Source organism: Oryzias latipes, chromosome 8 (genome assembly GCF_002234675.1).
Source record: "Oryzias latipes chromosome 8, ASM223467v1".
NCBI classification, from domain to species: domain Eukaryota; kingdom Metazoa; phylum Chordata; class Actinopteri; order Beloniformes; family Adrianichthyidae; genus Oryzias; species Oryzias latipes.
The window spans coordinates 21784470-21807144 of NC_019866.2; the positions used below are offsets into that span (position 1 = coordinate 21784470).

General features: G+C 42.9%; 2 protein-coding genes across 4 annotated transcripts in view; both read left to right on the forward strand.

The window, feature by feature from the left end:
• Positions 1 to 8391: 8391 nt before the first annotated feature.
• Positions 8392 to 12768, forward strand: txn2 (thioredoxin 2). 2 transcript variants are annotated; one of them, XM_004071834.3, is made up of 4 exons: positions 8392 to 8499; positions 9916 to 10193; positions 11811 to 11934; positions 12016 to 12768. In XM_004071834.3, the coding sequence occupies exons 2-4, from the start codon at positions 9916 to 9918 to the stop codon at positions 12130 to 12132; spliced, it is 519 nt and encodes a 172-aa protein (XP_004071882.1). In that variant the 5' UTR covers positions 8392 to 8499; the 3' UTR covers positions 12133 to 12768. The 2 variants fall into 2 exon arrangements, with proteins under 2 accessions (XP_004071882.1, XP_011476881.1); XM_011478579.3 differs by lacking the exon at positions 8392 to 8499 and adding an exon at positions 8715 to 8831.
• A 9389-nt stretch (positions 12769 to 22157) lies between these two features.
• The window catches only part of myh9 (myosin heavy chain 9), a 33689-nt gene continuing 33171 nt past the window's right edge, over positions 22158 to 22675 (forward strand). For both annotated transcript variants that reach the window (XM_004071835.4, XM_011478580.3), the window contains exon 1: positions 22158 to 22339. The gene's annotated coding sequence lies outside the window, so the exon portion shown is untranslated. The remainder of the gene's footprint in view (positions 22340 to 22675) is intronic.

Below are 22675 nucleotides of genomic sequence, written 5' to 3' on the forward strand. Positions count from 1 at the left end.
AATGCTCGACTAAAATTGTTTCAAGGAGTCTTGTTGATCAATCAATTCAGATTTCTTTTAAAAAATTCTACCCGCTTTGCAAATTCGTAGCCAAAGTTTGACATTTTTTAAGAAGCTTCTTGTTTTGAAGATACTCTGTTGTGTAGAGCAGACTGGATTGATCAAAAACAACACACAACAGACTGGTTAATGACAAATTGGGACCAGGGCTGAGCATTTGGAACCAGGGCTGAGAGCTCGGACCTGGCACTCTCCTGCTAACTTACAACCCCCCACGCCCCTGCCTATCACTGATGCAATAAAAATGGCGAGCAATATTGGAGTTAAACAGCCGTGCAGATTTGAGCCAGATACCAGCTGAGACGTGGAAAACCAAGACATACGTGTATCTCTATCAATGCAAGTGAATGCATCAGAATTGAGTGGAGCAGGGATCTTGTGACTCGCCCAGCGAGTTTTCCATGTCACAAATACAATCTTTTTCAATCGGCGTTTTCTCGTCTGCTTTGTCCGATAGTAAAGAAATATGCAGAAATGCAATTTTAAGTTTTATCACTTCACACAGTATGTGTCTTTCCTCATCAGAAAAAGTTTCCCAAGAACATGTTAAGAACACAATTTCAATTAGAGGGTAAATAAAATGAAATCTTTTTTGGAATATGACGAGATGAAACAGCATCAAACTGAATATTATTTCAAAAGGGATTAGATAAACCGCAAACACCCTCCTGTGCAAGCCCACTGGCAGCACCTCACTCTACATGGCAGGTTTCCACAGAACGTCCCACACAGCAGGGCCTGCACAGAACCATATATTATGCATTCACCAAACCACATCCTATTGCCCCACAATCCATCTTTCTCTGTCAGATGTATGGAAGTGATGTAACAGTGGCGAGTAAAAAAAACCCAACATGAGGCGTGCGCGCCAACAGGGCCAGAAATCCTCAGTTTTTTTGTTTGCTGAAGAACATAACTTCCATCAAATCATCAAAAAAGGTTTGTCCAGCCGAGCTGTCAAACACACGCGCCAAAGAGGAGCTTTTCATTAGCTGCTGGTGACACAAATGACTGTGCCGGGAAGCTGCCCTGTGCTCTGACCTTTTTATTCCATCTGACAATAAATACCTATGAAGGCAACACCAAGAGTTCACTGCAAAACCAACTTCTGCTAAAATGGTTTGGAGGCTCAAAAGGGTGGTAAATGGCAAACCATGGTGAGCAAGAATAAGCAAATGGCAAAACAGGCAGACGTTAAGAGAAAATGTATCTAAATAAAACTTTAACGAGCTAAATTGTGCTGGAAACATGCCAGTGTCAAGAGGAGTTGATGCTGGTTGTTGATTCTCTGTGTATCTGTGAGAAAAAGCGTGTTTGTGCTGAGAGCGGGGAGGAAGGCAGGCGTGGACTGTTTGTGCAGCTCCTGTCACACCTGTTGCTACACTGCGGCTCCTCACAGCGACACAAAAACAAGAGCGACCACCAGGATAATAACACTGTACAATCATGGCGGCTTAAAGGTGAAGCTGATCCAGAATCCGTCTCAAACAAACGCCGCTGGGACAGGCTTACATCTGTAGAGAGAAAAGATTTATGCCGCTTGAGGAAATCCTCGCGCCTCAGAAAGATTTGACTTTAGATTTGTGAAATAAAGGTCTACCTTACTGTTTAAGGCAAGCAGTTTTTAACTGAGGATAATAGTTCACTCAGCAAGGACAAGCTGTCACTACAAAGACACAAAATTGTGAGAATGAAACAAATTTCACTTGATTAATGCTGTAAGACTTTTTTAGTTGAACTGAGAAAAATAAATGATGTATTTTAAGATTCACTTTTACTAAAATTGTGTTTTTGGTGTTCTTAATGTCCTTGTGGTATTTTTCTCATGATGGAGGACATATACATATATTTAAAAAAAAGAAGTTTAAGAGTATTTATTCTTTTAAATAGTTGTGAAGACAAAAAAATTGCCCTTGGAAAAGGGGATTTTTTGTGACCTAGAAGCACGTCTGTGTGAGGGGCTGTAAGCTAGTGGGAAATAAAAACATAGTTACCCGCCAACAGTACCACCCACAACTCAGAGGTAAATTTCTAATAAACTTCTGTCGCTCTGCAGGAACTCTTTCCAAGAAAACTAAAGTTTTCCAGGAAATAATTATCATTAAATGGCTACTGGGAGCACTTTTATAATAGATCAAAAGACGATCACACTTTAAAACTCAAAAAACACAGGTTTAGCAAATTATTCCGAAAATTCTTGAACAAAATTAGGTGTGGATTGCCTAACTGATAAAAAAAAGTCATGTCAACATTTTTCATTTCATTTTTTAACCAAAGTTAGACATTGACAACTGAACATAATAAATAGTTCTGTTGAAGGTGAATATTATTTTTGACATTTGTTTTCCATACTTGCAGGATGTTTCTTCTGGGGCTGAAAGTCTGTTGTCTGGTGACCACATTGACTGAGAACTAGTCTGAGTGACCCCTCCCTCCTGGTGTTCTAAACAGGAAGTATCTGCTGGCTCCAAGAAGCCAAAATCCCTTAGATGTCTGTAGAGAAATAAGCAGCTGTTGCTCTGTGATTCTATTTGTCAGCACAGTCCTTCATGCACTGATACCTTTAATAACTTCTTCTTGCTAAACTTTTTTTTTTCATATATTTTATTTACGTTTTTTACGTTACTCAACTGACCAATCAGGTGCCTCAATTCATGCGGCCTCACGTCGAACGTTCAAAACGCTTGATTGACAGGTTTTGTGTAGCCTGTTTTCAAGTGGTAGGATTGTGGACTTCCAGCAAGCTCATTCCAGAGTGGTAGCCACGGAAAAGTCGACTCAAACCGACTCCAACCAATCACTGCTTACTGACGTCATCTGGTTCCAACATGGCAGCGTCTGTATAGCGAAGAACATGGCTATTGAATTTATTTCATTTGGCTGGAGCTGGAAGTAAACCATTTTCAATGGGTGACGTCACACTTCATCAGTCCAGTTCTCATATGCAGACATTGGGCGTCCATCAGGGTCCTGTGTTAGGTCCGATTTTCTTCTCCTACTGGTTTGAACCTGTCTGAGATAAATTGGTAACATAATAGATGTATTCATGTAAAGAAAGACAAAGACCAAGTCTGTACAAGAGACAATTATTTAAGCTTTATATTTAGGTATTAGTTTTCATAAAAACACCTGTAAACATGCTGATGGGGGCTAAAAACTGCAGTTGACGCGCTTTCTACCATTCCTTTAGCTCAAACAGGATTTCTTACCGAGACTTTGGTTTGTTGCTGTTGTTTTATTCATAAATGTATTTATTTTATTTTTCTTGTGATGTGTTTTGTGATTTTTAAAGGTGGATTCTGATAAACTTTTATATTTTGGTGTTTAGGGTCACTGGAAGAAGCTGTAGCTGTCATCAGGTGAGAGTTTAAAAGACTTACGCTCAAATGTTTTTAGACTAAAGCAGGAAGGTGAAGACGACGAAGACAACTCATTCAAGGTTTGAGCAAAACATGAACCGAATTTGAACCAGAACTTTTCTTGTTGAACCTGAAATACGTGTGGAGACTGAGGGCACAGACTGTTGAAAAACAAAAAGAAAGAGGAAGAAGTAGATGGGTTAGAAAAGCACCAAATAGAAAAGGGTGGTGGACAGAGAGGGGGGAATGGGGGGATGAGGAATTTAAGTCCCAAAGTTATTTTTAAACCAAGAACAGGAACTCTACTGTTGACTTCCCAAACACTGAAACACAGACTGGTAGAAGAAGTTTGGGAAAAGGAGAGCTGGAACGGGAGGTTGCACGCATGCTGCCTCATTTCCGTTGTCAGGTGTCTGATCCCCAACACGTGCGGCTTTTCCTCCAAAAACAACATTTGCTGCGTTTCCCAGCCTCCTAGGCGCATTCTCATCAGGATGTGTGGTCGCTCAGCTCGTAAACACGCCGTCGCTGGGTTTGCAGACATGCATGTCCTCCAGCTTTCCATGAAAAATGAAAACACCAGAGTGCAAAACCCTCATTGGTATGAATCTGATTTTTCCCATCCACTATGGGACTGCAGGGTTTTCCCAAACTGTCTGTAATCAAGTGGCGGCATACTGAAGGGACAGCATGAGTAATTACAACCTAACGGTGAGCAGATTTAAAGACCCACTCCAATGAAAATTGTGTTTTTGGTGTCTTTAACATGTTCTTGTAGCATTTTGCCCCATTGTAGCATTGCATTTCTGAGTATTTCTTTATTTAAATTTTGTGAATAAGTAGCAGATGAAAAAATGCTGCTGTAAGAGGCTGTAATCGCTCCTCTCTGATGCATGCGCTTGTAAACGACCAGACCCATGTACGCCTTTGTTTTCCTCATCTGATCTGGCATCTGGCTCAAACTTGAATAGCTCAGACTTTGCTGCACCAGTAGTGTTTGGTTGGGGTTGTGAGGTGCTGTAAGTTAGCTGGAGAGTATTAACAAAGGGATCATGGGAAATGAGGGTGCGATCCCGGTCCCACCCAAAACAACACAGGTTTCTTGATTTTGGCTAAAAATGTCATCACCATAGTTAAAAGACCATTGGGAACGCTTTTGAACAGATCAAAAGATGATTGGTGTGGGTCTTTAATGTGTAACAGATCATTAGTGGGGATGGGGTCGCACAGACAGAACAGGCCCCGTGCTTTGCCACCAGACTGTTGTTATCATGGAAAGACGGTGGCTTCGTGAGCAGGGATAAAACAAACATAAAAACGTGGGAGTGCTCCAAAACACCTTAGCAAATGCAAAGCAGATTAGCGATGAAACCAAAGACTTAGTTCCTCTTTCTTCGAAGGACATCCACCATCCTGTGCGATCCAGGACTGATGGGGGTCAGCGGAAACTGGGTCAGCCATACTAGTACATCGTGGAGATGCATCCTGGCGACGGTGCCCCCCCCCCCCCCCCCCCAACCATCACCACCACCCTTCTTGCTCGTATGCCTCCCCTCACCTCCAAGGTGTGACAGAGAGACTCCTTGTTCTCGCCCTCTCTTCCTTTCCAGCAGGAGCCCTCAAAAATCCCAGAAATCCCTGCAATTTCCGGTGCAATGTTTATTTGGCAGAGAGAAGACTTGCTGGGGGAAAGAGAGGACGCAAATGAAAAAAAGAAAAAAAGCTGAAGGGGAGGAGCGCTCTTTCAGAAACAGTTTGGACGTTTGCGCTCAAGAGTAAATATGTGCCTGGAGCCATGAGAAGGACTGAGACCCGTGTGTTCTGGTCCAGGGACAGAGCAGGCCACTGTTCGACCTCAACTGCCACAACCTGAAAAACACCCTCAGTCCTTACCTATGCTGTGCAGCGCCCTCTGCTGGAGAAAGGGCTATGAGGGTTAGAAAAATAGCCAAATGGAGTAGTTAAGATTAATCTTCTATCAATTTTCTATCCATAACTCTTCGCTGCACAGGTATGGTTGTCACAGGTACCGCCCTCACAGAACCATCTGAAAATGAACGGGACGAAGGAGGGGGGAGGTCTCAGGACTCAGAAGGAGCGCGTGCCAGAGGGAGTCCCCTTGATTGATGGGAGGTAGGAAATGAGGCCTCCTGTTTCTCTGGTGACCTGCCAATCTGCCTGGATTTCAGTGAAGTGGCTGTTTCTGGTTGTCATCAACGCCCAGACTTAGCATTGCTGCGTACTGCTGCTTGACTGCACAGCCCACCCTGTGGCTCCTCTTCCCTTTCTGAGTCTGTTGCTTGTCTTGGATGACAGCATCCTCTGACGTCAATAGTAGAGTTTGCAGTCTTCTCCGCCTTCCTTTGTGTTTCCCTGCAGATGCACTGAGAGGAGAAAGCACCTCTGAGTCCTCCTGTTTCATGAGAGTCTGGGGGGATTACAAGGGCAAAGAGCATGCATGTGCACCAGCCTTCTGATGTGGATCAAAGTCTCTTTCAGGGTTCACTAAAATCCACTCATCGCTGTCCACTCCTGGCGTCTCTGTATGAGCGTGAGCTTCAACAGCGAATGCATCTGCTGTTTTTGTTGGGTGTGCGTTTGCAGGAAGAACAGCTCTGGATTTGTAAATCTGAAAGGAGAGTCGTCGGTAAGGAGACAAACTGGCCAAATCCCCAGGCAGTCCAATTTTACGAGACAAGGGTGAAGGTCCGAGAGTGGAAGAGGGTCTCTGAAATCCAACTTTGTTTTGTTCTCTAAATTCCTCTTGGAGACCAAAAGCATGCAGCAAAGGTTAACTAGTTCCTCTAAAGTGTGCCTCTGTGGGTGTGTGTAAAATATTGTGTGCCTTGCGATAGAGTGTCCACCTGACAGGATGTCCACCTGATGACTACACTCTGATTGTCTAATTTCCTGAAATCTATCAGTCAGGGTGCATCCACGGAACGCACACTTACCACATGAACAGCCCTACCATGACCTTTGAGCACAGAATTAGGGGATTGAACAAAATCAAAAAATCAAAATCCTTACGGGGGTGGGTAAGGTCCGCTCTGAGTACCTGTAGTCTCTGGAAGCTGTGTGGCTGTCTGAGGGGACACACCTTTCAGACATTACGTGGTGGTCGACGATGGTGCCTTTGGCATGACAGACTGGGGTGGAGGGTCACTCTTTGCAAAAACGGGTACTGAAGATTGTGTTTGAACTACAGAAGGATCCCTCTTTCCAGAGTCCCTGGGAAAGTTTTCTCCAGGAAAAGGAGAGGAGAAATTGGTCGAGTTAAACCTCTGATTCAGGAGGAACAGGGGAGTATTCAGCCCGGTTGTGGAACAGCAAATCAGCTTTGATTAATGGTTCAGGGTTCATGAGTTGTTCCTCATGGTGTTCTATGGGAGACACTGCAGGAATATACGGTCCTGGACCTTCTACTAATGGCCGTCTCTGTACAACCAGAGCAGGAGTTTGGTTCCCAGCTGGCATTGAGTCAATCTTGTTTCCGGTGCATGTTGGAGTCCAGCAAGGATGCCCTGCCTTTGTCAGGGGTCCAGTTTACAGACCCCGAGATTTCATCTCAGCGTTTTGCTGAATTAGACCCTTCAAAATCGAGACCATGGTTCTCACTCATTGACTGTATATTGAAATTATACCCGGGGTGGGCAAAGTACAGCCATGTACGGCCTGTCAAGCTATTTAATATGGCGCTGGAATAAATTATATTGATAGTTATCAATGTTTTATTTCCCATGTATTGGTAATTACAGGGAATTGGTAATTGGTGTCTACCAATGGTGTACAGGAAAAACTAATTGACCTTTGTGTGGGTGCAGAAAGATATTCACCATTCATGTGGTGTTGGAAGATTTGTTGTTTTCGATGTTCATGTGCATATTCCGAGTTGGACAATAATTTTTTTAGCCACACGACCGCTGCATTTCTAAGTTTGCATTATTTCCAGATGGACATAGACCTATTGGTGCAATTGGCAATAAAATGGAACAAAAGCCGAGGTTTTGAAATGAAAACTCCAAAATGCGTGGTTCGGACCTTGTCGCAAATTTTAGCACCCTTTGTGGGCCACGAGTCGAAAAGTTTGCCCACCCCTGCTCCATACAGTCAATATTCTCTCTAGAAAAAGGGGGGGGGGGGGGCTCTCTGGGTGGGTGGAGAGCTCCTGCCCCAATGGGAGGAGTTCAAGTATCTTGGGGTATTTTAAGTTTGGGTCACATAAATTATGTTGGGACTATGTGTCTCAGCTGGCCTGAGAGCACCTCCAGGTTCCTTCGGCAGAAATCCAAAAGTAGAAAAGAAGGTTTGCTTAGACTGACCCAGGTAAACGGAGGAGGATGGATGGATGGATGGATGGATGGATGGATGGATGGATGGATGGATGGATGGATGGATGGATGGATGGATGGATGGATGGATGGATGGACTTATTCTTGCTGAAGAAGGAAACAGACCTTTCACTATAATTTCCTGGCAGTTTACAAACCCCATCTTATGATATATCCAAACAGAAGGGTCGTTTCTGGTTAAACTAACTTAAATATTTACCTCTACTTACACTTGTAGAGATTTTTTGGGGCCTCTGTTACAGAGAATGAGAAGCATAACTTTACTGTCATCAGTTTGAGAGAATGTTTTGCTGTATTATGATTTTTTAATAACAAATGGGGCAAAATTAAATATCCAAGGAGTAATATCTTATGGGTATTTTTTAAAGCCACACACCACGTTTTGCTTCTAGCTTTGAATTTGTGCATGATTCATGTTGTTTTATGAATATTGGGTAAACAAAAATGTTCCTGTTTGGAATTCTGTAAAAGACTTTATACTTCCCTAATTTTAAACGGTGTTGTTTAGAGATTTTGAGTGAATGTTTGGACGCTGTAAAGATCAATTAATGGACTGAGCTAACGTTGTTGCACCACAGCCCTAAAATAAAATAAAAAATGTTTGAAGTTTTCACAATGACCAGGCGGGGGCGCCACTTGAAAAGCTGAAATGTTTATCTGAGAGAAAAAAAACGGAAGCACTTCATTGGTCGGGGAGGCCAAGTTCACGCGAACTACAGCACGAAAAGGTAAGAACAAGAAAATGTGCGGAGATGCTTTAAAACTGCGTGCGACACTTCCAAGACGAAGCCAAGCTCCACGTTTAGAGACCGGCTCGCGACAGATAGGAGACACAGCAGCGCGCGAGCTCAGGGGAGGAGGACGTAGAGGGCAAAGTCATACGTAACGAAGATTATGGAGGCAGAGAGCAGGAGGAAGGGGGAGCGTGAGAAAACCTTCACGATAAAAGTTGTGAAAAGAGATTAGCGACGTTGTACTGGATTTGTCCTGATTTTAAATGTTTGAGCGCGCTAAAATCGCACGAGACAGGAAAAATCCTGAAAATCGAACTGACTTGTGGGTAATTACACATGTACTTCCTAAACATTCCATTGATTGAAGTCACAAAATATTTTGGGTCTTCATACAATACTCCTAGTTAAAGGCAGGATCTCGGAAGCATTTTTGAAAATAATCTGTAAAGAAAAACGTAAATGAAAAGAGCTAATTATTTTCTACCAATAAATCAAGCATTTTTTATGATTGAAATAGTTCCTAATAAGACTGATGGCAGCCCTTGTAGTTGTACACATGTTCAGAAATTCAAATTTCAATTCTTTTTTTTTCCCCGTAAGTACAAATGAATTTCATGTAACTTTATTAAAACAGTTCAACTTTTTGTTTTTTTTTATCTCTGTTTTGTATTACTTTTTTTAAATTAAAAACATAGATGTCATACAGTAAATAATAAAAAACATTAGCTGTACATCAATTGTTCAAAGTACATACACAAAAATAAAATGATATTAAATTATAAAGCTGAACAAAACGACGTGTTTTAATTGCTTTTTTGTTTGTACTGGGAGAATGGAACGTGAGTAACACCTTAGTTGGGCCAATAATTTAAAAAAAATCCACAGCTCTTCAAGGATTAGCTTTACCATGTCGGCCTAATTTTGAAGCTAAGATGTTAAAACCACAAAGAAATCTGATTTACGACCTGGACAATTCAAAGTTCTATTAATGCAGTTTTCATTTGATTAGAAAAGAACTTCACATTAAAAGCGTATCTCTCTGTTATGATGATGAAACAAAAGGAAAGCATAAAGTGTCATTATATATTCTTTTATATAGGTTTATATATGTATTCAAATGTTTTTAATCGTCTAAAAGTTCTTTTCCTTTCTGCTCCTTTTATTTATTTATTTTTTTGTGAACATCCATACACACAGCACATTTACCACTGTTTGCATCAGCTTTTAGTCCTCCAGTCGAACATCTGCTACAGGGAATAAACAGTTCAAAGTCATACTTGTGCTTGCACAGTTCCAAAACATGCCTGCTCTGCATGGGAGCCCCGGTCTGTTCCTCCGTTTGCCTGAAATAACCTGAACTTGACAGTGAATTGTCTTTATTATTGTCCGTGTTTTTTGTGTGTCGCACAGATGGCTCACAGGCTCCTGGTACGTAGGGTCTGGACGTTGTCTGTCCAAGATATCCGCCGCCTCCCGTCGTCCGCCGCCGCCATTTCCACATCCTCCTTCTCAACCTCTCTGCAATCCCCGCCAAGCCGGGTGTCCCTCCTCTCCCCGTCACGCACTCTTCCCCGCACCCTCCATCAGATCTCTCGCAGGGACGTCTCCTTCAATGTCCAGGACACCGAGGATTTCACAGAAAGGGTCGTCAACAGCCAATTGCCCGTGTTGGTGGACTTCCACGCTCAGTGAGTACTTAAGGATAGCTGCTGCTGACCTCCTAAATTACTCGCCCCCCGGTCGGGCATCACAAAAAAAGAAAATAAATGGAGACTTGTCTTCATATCTGTTGCTTTGTTTAAGATGTTGGCTTCATCAGGATCCAACCCACAGGCTCTTCACTAAGCTGACATGTTGATGTGTCACAATGGGCCGCTCTAAATTTACTATCGGGCAAAGCTCCCACAGCAATTATACAACACACACATTTCAGCTTTAAAAGCCTCCCTCCCCAGGGCTAAAGCGGGGTATTTTTGCCGCCCTACTTTTGCGTTTTCCTCTCATACGTCATGTGACGGTTCAGTCCACTTGAATGCGGTCAGAGGAACTTGAGCTGATTTTTCTTTGAAATACGGCTAAAATACTAAAACAAGCTGTGATCAAAGATGGAATATTGGCAGACTTGTAGATTATCTGTTTCAGGATCAAATCACATTTAAATTAAGGAGCTTTGAATCCAAAAAATGATTTTAGACTATTATCACTTTCATACGTATGAATGTGAGAACCCGCTCGTTTTTGTGGGAGGGGCTTGTGCTCAGAGTTCAGGTTTTTAGACGAATACTCAGAAATGTGTGACTGAAGCAAAATATCGCTTTGGGGTTGTTGTTTTTGTGAGGAATGACCATTATAATGCATAATATAGGCCCTTTAACAGAGTTGTAACCAACTAACGTGTCTGTTGCTGTAAAAACCACAGTTTGAGCTTATTTATTTTTTTTCCTGTTGATTAAGCAAACATCTACCAAAACGTCCAAAGTGATTGGATTTTGATTCCCAAAAGTGGAACTTTCATCAAAGTCCCACTCCGATCATCTTTTGATGTATTTTCAAAGCCTCCCAGTGATCTTTTAATTATGATTATGCCATTTTATTTTGGCCAAAATGAATAAACCTGTGTCGTTTCCTAGGATATCATTTTCACAGAGCGGCAGGAGTTCATCAGAAATGTTGGCGCAGAGTAAGCCTGTCCCCTCTTTCTCTGAGAGCTCTTTGTTTACACTCTCTCCCGCTGGCTTACAGCCCCGTAAACCCCCAACGTAACATTACTGACTCAACATAGAGGTGAGCAATGTTGGAGCGATCCAGCCGTACAGTTTGGATCCAGATTCCAGCTCAGACGAGGAAAACAAAGACAAACATGGATCACATGCATCGGAATGGAGCAGTGAGACTGTGGCCCAGCCAGCATTCTCTCCATAACACGGATACAAACTTTTTCAAACATGTTTTGACTACGATTTGAATAAAAAAAGCAACAACTCAGAAATGCAAATTTAAGCTGTATTTTCTTTATGCATGTCCTCCATCATCAGAAAAATGCCACAAGAACATTTTCTTTGGAGTGAGTCTTTAAAGAAATGATGCATTTGAAGATTTTAGCTTTACCAACATGGTGTGGGTTTGATGAATCTATGTAGTATTTTCTAAATTAAAGATGGATTTCGTTTTATTTTATTTGTGAAGTCCAGCCTGAACTACAGCGGGCCTGTGAATGTGTAAAATGCCCCAGGGGGAACTCCGTCAAGCGTGTGCGGGCGCCGTGTCTGCGGGGCCGAGTGCACTGACTGCTGGTGTGGTTTCAGGTGGTGTGGCCCCTGTAAAATCCTTGGACCCAGGTTGGAAAAGGCCGTTGCCAAACAGAAAGGCCGCGTTGCCATGGCGAAAGTCGACATCGACGAGCACACAGACTTGGCCATCGAATATGGAGTGAGATTGAACTTTCTTGTCTGTCTTGTCTAAATAAGGAATTGCAGGAGGGAAAGCTGTGATGTGATGATGTGTCTGCAGGTTTCCGCTGTTCCAACCGTCATCGCCATGCGAGGAGGCGACGTCGTCGATCATTTTGTTGGGATCAAAGATGACGATGAACTGGACTCTTTTGTCAGCAAAGTCATTGGACAATAAACTGTGCAGCTGGCTTCATTATTTGTTCTTCTGGTCCCCCCCCTCCCCATCTACATTTAAGTCTGTTTAGCCACTGCCAGTGAAGGAAGTGTTGCTTCAGCCCCAGCGGGTTCACACCCATCCCTGGACCAGCTGCTTCAGTCCAGGTTGTGTCTCTCCTCTCCTTTGTCCGGTGATGGGTGTGAGCCTCCGGCTGCGTTTTACTTTAGGCTTTTGCTGCATTCAGCAGCCGTTTGTTTTCTCAAACAACGTTGACAGCTCTGTGAATCAGTAACAAATGTGAACGTGAGAAATGTGTGCTAAAGCCTGCAGACAGGAAAACAAAAGCTGCTGTGTGTACCGGGAGGAAAAACCCCCTTTATAGTTTCAGCAGAGGAGCTTGTGGGAAACGTTACTGAATGACGCTTTTGTCCACACGATGGCGTGGCGTCTGTCAAACACGGCCGGGCCACACGGGGTCACTTTTACACCATTTATGCCTAACAATGTGAGGAGGATGTGTGTGTGTGTGAGCGTGTTTTTCTGGGAAACTGAGGTCTGTTGGGAATTATGTGAGTTTGATTTCAGTTTATTACTTAAGAGATCTGTGTACCGGAATCATGACCAGATGAAGTAATAAAGACGTCAAAATGTTCACCCTTTGAGTTTTTGTGCTTCACAAATCATCTTTTTCTAAACTCTGAACAGCCCTTAACTGCTGTATTTTCTCTCAGTTTCACATAACTTGGTAACAATTCAAATATCTTTATCCCTAAAAATACTAAAAATTAGAGTTTTGAAGGTTTGGGAGCAGTTACCTGTTTTTTAGTGGATGCCACAGACATTTTAGGAATATAGATATTTAGAAAACAGGAGGTTCAGTCTTTTCTAAATATTTATTCAAATTATTTGTGTGGTTTGTAAACTCAACTGGTGTAAAACCCATTTTTAATTAAATACAATGTAACAAAGCAACAGGATCCTTTTTAGTTTGAGAAGTGGTGATTGTGAAGATTGTTTATTATTTAGAAGTAATTACATTTTACTAGAGTTGAACAGAAAACCTTACTCAGTTTTATCTTAATCTTAACTTAATGGCATATTGGAAAATTTGTTTTTTCTTTTCTTATTTTTTTTTGGAAATTTTCTTTATTTAAATTTTGTTTTACTTTTTTCAATGTTTCCTGATGTTAAACTTATGGCATACTGGTGTGAACCTGTAATAACCTTATCCAAACTATCAATTATGAATAGGAATTTGTGCTATATTTTTATTAGGGATTAGCATATATACCTGCATGAACTTCCCAGCACATGGGTTCTGCAGGCCAAATATGGGAACATTCATGTTGTGCAAATGATTAATTTTAGAGGTGCTTGAAAATCTCTTTTTGAAAGCTTATGGAGAAAATGACCAATGTTTGTCACAAAACTGACCACTGTCCCCTGAGCGGGAGCGTCGGCCTCTGAGGGGAAATCAGGTGGAGGTTAAACCCCTCGGTCGAACCTTATTCCACTTAAAAAGCTGAGTTTTACATTTTTGTGAGAGACAGAATGTAAGGAAAGAATGCAGCAGATCATATAGTTTGATCTTTCAAAAAATTTATTTATATAATGGTGCAAAAAAAGTATTTGATCAATAGCAAAAGTTTACCTCAATACTTCGTAATGTAACCCTGGTTGTGAAACAAAGGCGAAAGGTTTCTTGTAGGTCTTCAGACACTGTAGCTGTTATTTTGGTCCATCCCTCCATGCAGATCTCCTCAATAGCTGTGATGTTTCGAGGCTGTTGCTTGGAAACACTGACTTTCTCTATTGGGTTAAGATCCAGAAACTGACTCGAGCACTCCAGAACCTTAGAATGCTTTTTCTGTAGCCAGTCTTTTGTTATCAGGCGATGTGTTTGGGATCATTGTCATGCTGGAAGATCCAGCCACATTTCATCCTCAATGCTTTCACTGATGGCAAGAGAGATTTTTGCCCCAAATCTCACCATTCATGCCCCACGTTCATCCTTTCCTTCATACAGATCAGTCGTCATGTTCCCTTTACAGAAAAGCAACACCAAAGCATGATGCTTCCACCACCGTGCTTCCACCACCATGCTTCACTGTGGTGCTCTTAGGATGCTACTCAGCATTCTTCCCCCTTCAAAGAAGTCAAGTGACATTCAAACCTAAAAGAGTTTGGTCTTGGGCATCTGGTCTGGACGCCTCCTCGGGGAGGTGTTCCCGGCATGTCAGCGTGGGGGGAAGACCCAGGACACGCTGGAGAGACTACGTCTCTTGGCTGGCCTGGAAACATCTCGGGGGTCTCCCAAGAGGAGCTGGAGGATGTGGGCGGGGAGAAGGAAGTCTGGACATCTTTGTTTAGACTGATGCCTCCACCCGGTCTCGGATGAGTGGAAGATGGATGGATGGATGGAGTTTGGTCTCATATTCACTGAAAAACTTTGGACTGACCTTTGACCTTTGGAGGACCATTACGATGTTGTGTGTTACTATAGTAACCATTGTTACCCAGCTCTCTTCAGGCCGTTGGCCAGTTCCTCTGTGTAGTTGTTGGCTGTTTCCTCTTCGTTCTCATTTTTAGTTCACCAGATGAGATCTGGGGCGACGTGTTTGGGATTATTGTCATTTTGTCCTCAATGTCTATTGTCAGTGATTTTGTATTTCCTCCATTCTCTAGTAATCACTCCAACAGTTGATCTCTTCTCATTAACCTGCTTGTTTATTGGATATTGGTTCATCCCATTCTTGTTCGGGTCTACAATCTTGTCCCTGGTGTCCTTTGACAGCTCTTTGGTCTCTGCCATGATGGAGAGGTTGCAGTCTGACTGTTTCAGGGTGTGGACAGGTGTCTTTATACAGATATTCAGTTCAAACAAGTGACAATGATACAGCAGAGGTTAGAAGAGCTTTTCAAAGAAGAAGCAACAGTCTGTTAGGAACAGAACTCGTGCTCCTTTGTAGGAAATTAACACTTTTCCTGCACAGAGTATATAAATTATAAGTATATAAAACTCAAACAGTGTGATTTCCTGGATTTTCTTTTACATTCTGTATGTCACAGTTGGAATTGTTGCTATGATGAACATTTTAGACCTCTGATCTTTTTAAGTGGAACAACTTAAGGAAACTGGGACTGTCAAATGCTGTTTTGCTCCAATCCATGACAAGTCTGACTCTATGTCTTTATTTCCACAATAGTAGGAACCCAGGGAATTTCAAACAAAATTTACCATGCACTCCAGTTCTTTTAATTTCAAACTCTAAATTTCAGCTGCTGGATATTTCAGATTGATACAACTAACTAAGCAAGCACACGGTTGATCATTCTGAGCGCTCCAAAACAAGTTTCATAACTCCTCAGCATTGACTGGTGGTTCCTTGTCTTTGTTTACAAGAGTCATCACTAACGTCTAAAGACACAGGAGCAATTATCTGCTGGCTCCTCCATGAAAGCTCGTGTTTGTGCAGGTGCTCCATCATCTCTCTTTCAGTGTGGCAGTGAATCATCTGCGGTCAAAGTGGGGATTAAATGTTCCTTTACTTTTGGAAAAGCTCCTCTGATTTGCAGAGTTACTTGTGACTTCTTTATTTCAAATTTGATAAATTACTAAGACTGGGACTTTTCATATACTACATTTAAAAGAAAATACAATCTTATGGTGTCTTTAGATCAAAAGTGTTAAAATCTCTCATAACATTCTGCTTCTGAATTATAGAATCATGATACAGTTATGAAGGACAACAGGAGGGGGACAATCCAGGAGGCATCTCCCACAATCCAGGCCCAGGCATTCTAAGATGTGTGCATGTGTGTGTGTGTGTGGGTGTGGGTCCATTCTTTGGTTTGTTTGTTTGTCTTCGTTCACTGTCTTTGTCTCTGCATTTGTGTTCTTGCTGTTCTAACAACGTTGGACCTACAGTACATTCATCCACCCATCCATCCATCTTCTGAATCCCCTGTATCACTTTTGGGGTCACAGGGTTGTTGGAGCCTATCCTAGCTACTGTTGAGCAAAGCCACACAAAGTGTGTGAGCAAGGCCACACACACCTAGGAACAAATTAGCCACACCAATTATCCCATAAAGCGTGTTTTTGGACTGTTGGAGGAAACTGGAGAAAACCCACACACACACTAGGAGAACATGCAAACTCCCCATGGAAAGGTCCCAGCTGGGATTCAAACCAGGGCCTTCTTGCTGTGAGGCAAGAGCGCTAACCACTGCTCTCCTGTGCAGCACCTATAATAGATCAAAAAAGGGAAAATCATTAGCACAGTTTTCTGGATTTTTGACAAAGCAAAGTTTTTGGACCAAAATTGATGCACGTTTGTCGTAAAATTGGGTGGTGGTGGTTGTGGTGGGGTCATAGGTATGTTGTACTTGTATCACAAGCTACTTAGTGGTTACTTCCTGAACTGATCATTTGATTGTCAGACAAGCCATGAAAAGTATAAAAGACAAAAATCGTGATCCCCTTCCTGCCCATTCAAACACCCAGGAGTGATTGAAGGAGGACGTAGACTGCCGCAGCACACTACTAATGCTGTTGCCCTGCCAGAAGATGCACAGATTGGAAGGAGAGCTCCTAAGGGCTCGTCCACTGCTCCACTTCCATCCAACTGAGTGGCCTCTTCCCCAAATGAGTGCAAGTGGAAATGGAGGATTGAGCTATTCCAAGTCTCTTAAATGAGAAAACAGTGAAGATGAAAAACAAAAATCCCTTTCCATTCTAATTTGCTTTTGGGCTGAAACTGTCACAAACCTCACGCCTGACTGATCCGCCCCACTCGAACAGTATCTTTACTTTCTAAATGATCCTTTGTCTGTCCTGCTGTGTTACAAAGGCCAGTCCCACTATCTTCTCGTGAAGATGAAGCTGCCGGACCACTTTTCTGCAGAGATCTGGTATGAAAACATGCAGCGGTCTCTCCTCTTCAACCTTTTATCTTTAGCCAATCGCTCACCTCTTGTCCCTCCAGGCTGCTTTTGTCAAATACTGCATGAGTGAAGACATGTAAAGATTGTTAAAAATCTAGAAAACTGCCTGGAAGGAATGTGGAACCAAGAAAACTCTTTTTTAAAACCAGATGAGTCTGAAGTGGACAACAGGATATTCCCTCACTTTTTTTTTTACTCTAAAACATTCCCTCCTCTCCTGTGATTTCTATCCAGACATCCCATTCCAGACGCTGCGGCTGATACTCATGACAAAGCCCTGAGCACCAACCCTGTCATCTGAACTTTTTGGTGGTGTAAATGAGATCATCTGGTGAGGGAAATTCCAGCCGCATTACAACAGCAGGTGTGTCGTAATCTGAAGGCACAGATTAACAGGAGAGCTCTTTTGAGTCGGATCAAAGGTTTCCCTGCACAGTTTATGATCCATCACCTAGACTGCTTTCACTTGACCTCATTCCATGCTTCACAAGGCCGTAACATTCCTTCTCGGGAATCGACCCACCCTCCTGCACACTCTGAACCCCCCCCCCTTCGTTGTCCTCTTCTTTTACAGAGGTGACAGAAGAGATGACGACAAGCACTAAAGGTTCTAAAGCAACCCTACCCTCCTTCCGCCAAAAACAATAGACCACACCTCCACCCTAACTCCTGCTCTCTCGCGCTCTCTTCCTCTCTTGCACAACCTCTCTTGTGACCATATAAGGCAACAAAAAAAGGACAGGGGAAGCCAGCGGCAGCTGCTGCTGAGCAAACGGCAAGAGGCAGAGCTGCCAGGACTCCTCCAGTCTGCCCGAAGCTCCAAATGTTTGATGGGACATTCTTCGAGTCAAACCGTCAGATGATGCGGCAGCGATGAGGGGAGGTCCTGAGAGGCAGCCTGTGTTGATAGTAAATATGTAGTGGTATTTGTAGTTGAAACACACACCGCCCTCCACCTCTTTAGGTCTCCTCTCTGTTCCAGACGACTGCCACGGACAAAGCAGCCACTGTTGCTGCTCCCGTGTAACACACACATGTTTTACAATATCATAGAGATGTGTGTTTTTCCCCTTTATGCCACATTCCTCTCTGTTGTGAGTCAACATGCTTCTTATCGCCACTTCCTGTCTACTGATTGCAAAGGAAGCGGGTGAGGATGGAGAGGCTGGGAGAAGAATTAGAGGCGTCTTACTAACGTGACATGTCCTTGAAGCAGTGAAGTTCACAATTACAGTTTTGAACTTTTAGATGGACTTTTGACGGGGAAAAAAAAGGAAATGAAGGTAGGTTGTAGGGTAAACAGCAACACCTATCTGGGTCGACCCACTTCTTCTCAGATTAGGCTCACATCCCTTCGCATGCATGCATTCTCACTGAAATGCTCATGCGTGAATGTTCACACACATGAATTCACTCCAGTAATTGCTGGAGTGGCTGGTGATTTGGTGTGCCACCGGTTAACAGACTGTCACTGAATGGGTTTCTGTCTTGCGGAGCGGATGATATAATGGTTTTACACACCCATGGTTGGAGACACACCCTGAAGGAGGACGGCAGACGGGAGGGACGTGGTGAGGGCTCCATATTTGGTCGTCCATGCCCACAGTTTTGGGTCCGGCATCTCACATAATTTTTCACCACAAAAACTGCTTATTTTGCCCCAAATTCTCCTTTTGTTCCCCACCGCTTCTCTCTTTCGGCATCTGGACTCACTCGAGCAATGCCTGACCTTTGACCCCAGTTGATATTTCGGCTATTTCCCATCCATCCCGGGGAGCAGGAGACTGTGAGAGTTATTGATTTTTCCAGGCGCTGAACTGCCAAGGCTCTGCTCTTCATAAAAATGAAGACAAACACTGAAGCATTCCTCTCAGAACGACATGCAGAGGACATCAATCACACATTGCACTGAAGTTTTCCATGGCACGCTTTGAGGTGAACACTCCGACGTTTGCCTTTTGTGGGGATTGGGCCGCATTCAGCAAGCCCACCTCTGCTGTTTGTGTGATGTCCTGCTGAAAGCCCGCTGTCCCTCGGCCCCCATCGGCTGCTTTGAATTCCTTTCTCTTATCAGGCATCTGTCGCTAAGTACGGGGCAAAGACCAAACAAAATAAAAGCGGTCAAGCTTCTGCATGCCTGAATTGACAAACCGGTTTCAAAAAAAGAAATGACTCAAACACTTCAATCTGCAGCTCAATCAGATTATCTCAAGTGTCTGCAGATTTACGCAAAGACAAGTGAGATTGATTCACTGATAGCAGTTTTGGAAGCAGAGTTCTTCAAAAGAGCTTGTTTTTTTTCAACATCACCTTTTGGAGGGGGGGACCCATCCCACCCAGTTACTTTAGAAAATCCAACATGACTGAAATTGTGTTTTGGGTATTTTTAGCAAGTTCTTGTAGCATTTTTCACATAATGGAGAACGCAGTTAAAAAAAATTAAGATTGAAACTGTGTTTCTGAGTATTAAATTAGATTTATATTAAATCTATGTAAAAGTTGTTTTGAATCAGGAGCAGACAAAAATTGCTGTTGGGAAAAACCCGTAGCGATGACACTACTGCTACAACAGGCAGGCCACAAGCTCCCTGCTCCGCTCCATTCCAATGCATCCACTTGTAGAGAAATAGATTCGTCCACATCTTTGTTTTCCTTGTCTGAGCTGGCATTTGGCTCCAAACTTTTTGTCTGACAGCGCAGAGTCCTCTGATTAGAACAAGTCATACCTGGACACCCAAACTAACTCCTTTAGTTAATCACTAATAAACCAGGCAAGCGTTTTTCAGGAGGAGAAATACAGGAGACAGAGAAAAACACTTACATTTGAAAAAGAAACTACAAGAATCAGTTAAGAAACCTACCAATGTTAAAGGTTGACAGCTAGCTGCCACACCCTGATGCTACCTGATGTTGAAACCCCGGGAATGAGGTTTTATTTACATTGCATGTAGTTCGTCCCCCTATGATTTCAGAGATTAGCTTGAACAAATAGTTACAGATTTGAATCTGTTCAGTTGCTCTTCTGCTTTTGTGCTCTTTCAGCTTTGCAAAGGGGTTGATGATGGTAAAAAAAAAAAAAACACACTATAATTTTTGGCAGAAATAAAAAAGCACAAGTTCATTATTTTCCTCTCTGCACTGCTGCAAATTTTGAAACAGATGTTATTAATCTTATGCATGACTTTACAGGTTTTATAAAGCGACTTTAGTATTGAAATGAATCCAAAAAATGATGTTCCCTAACCAGCATGTTCTGGCTGGTGTTAGTTGGCTCTGTGCCTTCACTTCTACTTCACAAATGAGGCTAAGACTACCAACGCAGAATCTCAGTTAAGTATTTAGGCTAAAAATAATATTTTCCTTGTGTTGCACTGTTCTGAGTACACAGTGGCTGTCATGCATTTTTCTGTTGTGGCTTTGATTCTGATTTTGCATACTTGTATTTGCTCATAGTACCTTCCCTTTGCAAATTCCAAGAGCACATTCACTGTGAAGAAAGTTGCAGAATTATTTGCTGGCTGCTTTCTTCTTTCTCATGAATCTGTTTTGCACCTGCGGCGATTCCCATGCTCCGCTGACATGTCTGATCGTGAATGCCGACTCACCGGTTTGGGTGACAAGGGTAAATCACGTAACTGTTTTGCTCTTTTTGCTCCAGGGGCAACCGTTTGAAAATGTAGGGAAAAGTTGTTTAAGAGGTAAATTATACCCTGTTCAGAGGAGGGAAACACAGGTGACAAGCTTAAATAACAAAAAGTGGCGTTGTTTAATCTCAAATTCCATTGCATTTGGCAATAACATGTTCAGCTTAAACATTAAATTAACTTTTAAATATGTGTGGAGTTGCTTTTGTGCCAAAAATATTACAATTTTATCAGTTATAATAATCCTTTTAGCAGTCCCACTCCAATTGAGTTATTGTAAAAGTGTTCCCAAGGCTCTTTTAGGATTATGCAGTTTTCAGCTAAAATCAAAACACCTGTGTCGTTTTTTATGACGTAGTTTCTGCAGAGCAACAGTTCATTAGAAAATTGGACTCCGAGGTTATGGGTGGGACTTTGCTGCAAAGTGAGTCGTCCCCACTTCCTATCATCCCTCTACTTACACTCTCTCCCCCTCACATCCCCAACACAACATTAGTGGTGCAACAAAAATGGCGAGCCACACTGGTCAAGCCTTACAATTCCGATCCAGATGTCAGCTCGGACGAGGAAAATAAAGACGTGCATAGATCTATTCAGCAGAAAAGAGCGGAGCAGGGAGCTTTTCTGCATCTCAACTACAAAATTTTCTAACAACATTTCATCGTCTGCCTCTGATTCACATTGTTTCATACATATAACTACTCAGAAACGTAATTTTGAACTTAATTGTCTCTATAAATGTCATCCATCAGGAGAAAAATGCTACAAGAACATGTTAAAAACACCAACAAACTCAAGTTTTAGTGGTTCCTTAAGTTAAAAACTATATTTTAAATCTGCTTTGGCCCTCTGGCCTTCTTTTCCCTTATATTTTTTTTGCTTTTTTAGACATGTGGTCCAAGTTAAAGTTATGATAAACACTGTTCTAACCCTTGTAAAATTGCTACCCCCTGCAAAACAGATTAGGGAAACGAGGAGGCATTGTGTGTGGAATTAAGTGTATCTTCTTGGCAGCCTTACAGCAGAAACAGGATCGAACAGCTGCTTGTTTTCAAAGCTCACAAAGGTCAGGCAAAACCATGCTGATGACACATGAAGGGAGACCCTGGAAAGTGCAGCCCATCCTGAGAGCGTCTGGTACTTATATGGTCATAAAAATCCCCAGCATGCACATACCACGCTCATTAAACACGGCTTTATCGGTATCCCTCCTCCACCCTCTCTCAGCGCTTTCTAGTTCGGTTTTTCTATTTGACCAATCACCGACGCGCTCACAAATCTGCAATTTGTAAACCCACACATGATTGGTTCAAAGTGAGTGGATAGATCTAGGGGCGATTCCTATTGGTGAGAATCGTGTGTGCGTGAAGGGCCGAACCCGCCTCGTTCAGGACCGCACCCGGGATCCTGCCTCCGGCTGAACGCGGACCAGTGAACAGTCAGCGGCAGAGGGAGGGCAAAAGGCACGGGGGGGAGAAAAAAAGAGAGGCTGACTGAAGCAGAGGGAGAGGAAGCGAGACCTGTACTTTAGCCTGAACACTGTGCAAAGCTGCTGTCGACAGAAGAAGTTTGACGAACGGCGCCGTTGACTTTTTAGCCTCCTTCCGAAAGGCCTTCTGCAACTAAAAAAGCAGGTAAGTCGAGCACTTTTTGAGCCACCCACGCTCAGCCCAACTCCCCTCCCGAGGGGGTCACGAAGAAGTCCGGTTGCCGCTTCGCTGCAGCAGAACCAGGAAGCGAAGCGGGGCTGCTAGTTACTCTGCTGCAACTTCAAGACCCGAGGGGGGAGGAGTGGGACCCAAACTGGTTTTACTCTGAATTCATTTCCATACTAACTACGTCAAAAATAAAGTGAGATGTTTTAAACACGGTGAGGAAACGTAAAACGTCGGCTTCTGTCGCGGCCGCTTAGCAGCTGGCGAGAAGCTAGAAAAGTGTCGTAGAGAGGCAGGAAGTGATTTGCCTGAATG